General features: G+C 27.4%; 1 protein-coding gene across 2 annotated transcripts; it reads left to right on the top strand.

The window, feature by feature from the left end:
• Positions 1-354: 354 nt before the first annotated feature.
• Positions 355-2,143, top strand: LOC115239010 (peptidyl-prolyl cis-trans isomerase FKBP8-like). Of its 2 annotated transcripts, XM_029813292.1 has the most exons (5): positions 355-684; positions 760-956; positions 1,082-1,380; positions 1,511-1,814; positions 1,901-2,143. In XM_029813292.1, the coding sequence occupies exons 1-5, from the start codon at positions 376-378 to the stop codon at positions 1,923-1,925; spliced, it is 1,134 nt and encodes a 377-aa protein (XP_029669152.1). In that variant the 5' UTR covers positions 355-375; the 3' UTR covers positions 1,926-2,143. The 2 variants fall into 2 exon arrangements, with proteins under 2 accessions (XP_029669152.1, XP_029669153.1); XM_029813293.1 differs by lacking the exon at positions 1,901-2,143 and having other exon boundaries at positions 1,511-1,850.
• The last annotated feature ends 8 nt before the right edge of the window (positions 2,144-2,151 follow it).

Raw genomic sequence — 2,151 nt, 5'->3', positions numbered from 1 at the left:
TTTTTTTTTTTTTTATAGATGAGAGAAGTAAACTTTTTTACAATATTTATTTTCAGTTTATATCGAACACAGAAAATATTAAGTATATTCAGAATTTTAAGTAACCTATAAATAAAAAAATGGTTTAAAATAAATTATTTACAATGCTTGTTTTTTTAAAGCTTTATTTCTATACGTATTAAAAACGTTAAAAAAAATTCATTACAATTAAGGAAAATTTGAGCTATATATTATCTTCTGGTCCTTGTAATTATATTGGATTTTGATATTATAACCGATAAATCGTGAACTTTTTCTGTTAAACTCAATTAAATTTCAATTCATGGCTGTACAATAAGTAGGATTAAATAATTATAGTAAATATTTTTATTTAAGATGGACGAGAATATGATATCACAAGGAGGAACACAAGCTGATTTTATTCGCGAGGAATTAAATTTTAACATTGATGCTGAAGATCCTGTAACAAAAGCTTCTTTAAATGATCATTCTGTAGGTGATTGTATAGATATATTTGGTAATGGTCAGTTGAAAAAGACAGTTATAAAAAAAGGTGAAAATGGAACGCGACCAAACAGAGGTGATATATGTACATTAAACATTACTGGTAAACTTGAGGACAGTAAAATAGTGGAAGAATATGAAAATCTTGTGATACAGTTGGGAGACTTAGAAGTGATACAGGTATCATATATATTATTATTATTATTTGTCAATATTTGGTTTATAATACAATATTGATATATATATATATTACAGGGATTAGACTTAGCAATTGCATTGATGGATATAGGTGAAGTTGCCGAGATTGTAATTGATCCTAGATTTGCTTATGGCAAGCAAGGAAAAAAACCTATACCACCTGATGCCACTATTATATACACAGTTGAACTGAAAGCAGCAGAGCTAGAGCCTGAGATAGAAAAATTAAGCATTAGCCAAAGAAGAGAAACAAGGTAATAATTTTGCTTATAAATTATGTAATAGAAGTTATTTTTGTGGATTAAATACTTTAAGGACAAAACTTGGTGATCTGTTTAACTTTTTTTTTGGCATAATGTTTGAATTAATTTTTCTAAAGTAATAAGAAACGTGAGCGTGGAAATTGGTGGTTTGTTCGGGACGAGTTGCCTTTTGCATTACAATGTTATCGGAAAGCATTGGAATATTTGTCATCGACAAAAAGTGGTACAAATCAAAATGAGGAAGAAGAGTCATTTAGTGATACTGAATTGCAAATTTTACTAGAGGATCGCATAAAAGTGCACAATAATTTAGCAGCTGCATTAATTAAAACAGAAGCCTATGATTCAGCTTTAGAAAATGTGGAACATGTTTTGAGGTGTCAACCACAAAATGTGAAAGCATTATTTAGGAAAGGTAATGCAAAAGTCCTAATCTTATATTTACTATATTTATTTAGTTTTTTTTTTAAGTTGTATTTATTCTTGATTTATGTTTTGACAGATATGAAAAATTCAAATAAGTATATGTATTGTATGTATTATAGGAACAATATTGAGACTCAAAGGTGAATATGCAAAAGCTTATGCAATCTTCACTGAAATGCAAAAATTAAATCCAGACATGAAGATATGTAATACAGAATTAATGACCTTAAAAGATAAAATCGCGAAAGATGCAAAAAAAGAAAAGTACTTATACCGTAAAATGTTAGGTGTAACTGAAGATATCAAAAATTTGTCAAAGGATGTGAAAGCGGACGATAAAAGTAAAAAGAAGTTTGCTAAGGGAGTTTTATGGACGTTGGCTGGAGCAGCATCTGCTGTTGTAATCAGCGTATTTATACATAGGTTTACTTCGTGAAAAAGAAAAAAAGAAACAAATAAAGACATCAGTTAATATGATTAAAAATAACGTTGAATTCTTTGTGTTTAAGGAAACAGAGTCTGTATGGGATTTAAGTATGTAGTATCATAACTTTCCAGTTTCCAAATTTTTTTTTTTTTGGGAAGAAAAACCGACCAAAATTATGGATAATATGTGATGAAAATTAATAAAGACAAATTATAGGTAATATGTAATGAAAAATGTTAAACTTTTTGTTTATTTAAGGAAATAGAATAATGCTTGATCTGTAATTATATGTATTCTTTATTTTTAAATATTTATAACTATAAAATATATATA

The sequence above is a fragment of the Formica exsecta genome, unplaced genomic scaffold (genome assembly GCF_003651465.1).
Source record: "Formica exsecta isolate Colony F162 unplaced genomic scaffold, ASM365146v1 scaffold363, whole genome shotgun sequence".
In the NCBI taxonomy this organism is placed as follows: Eukaryota; Metazoa; Arthropoda; class Insecta; order Hymenoptera; family Formicidae; genus Formica; species Formica exsecta.
This window is presented reverse-complemented; position numbering and strand designations above follow the sequence as displayed.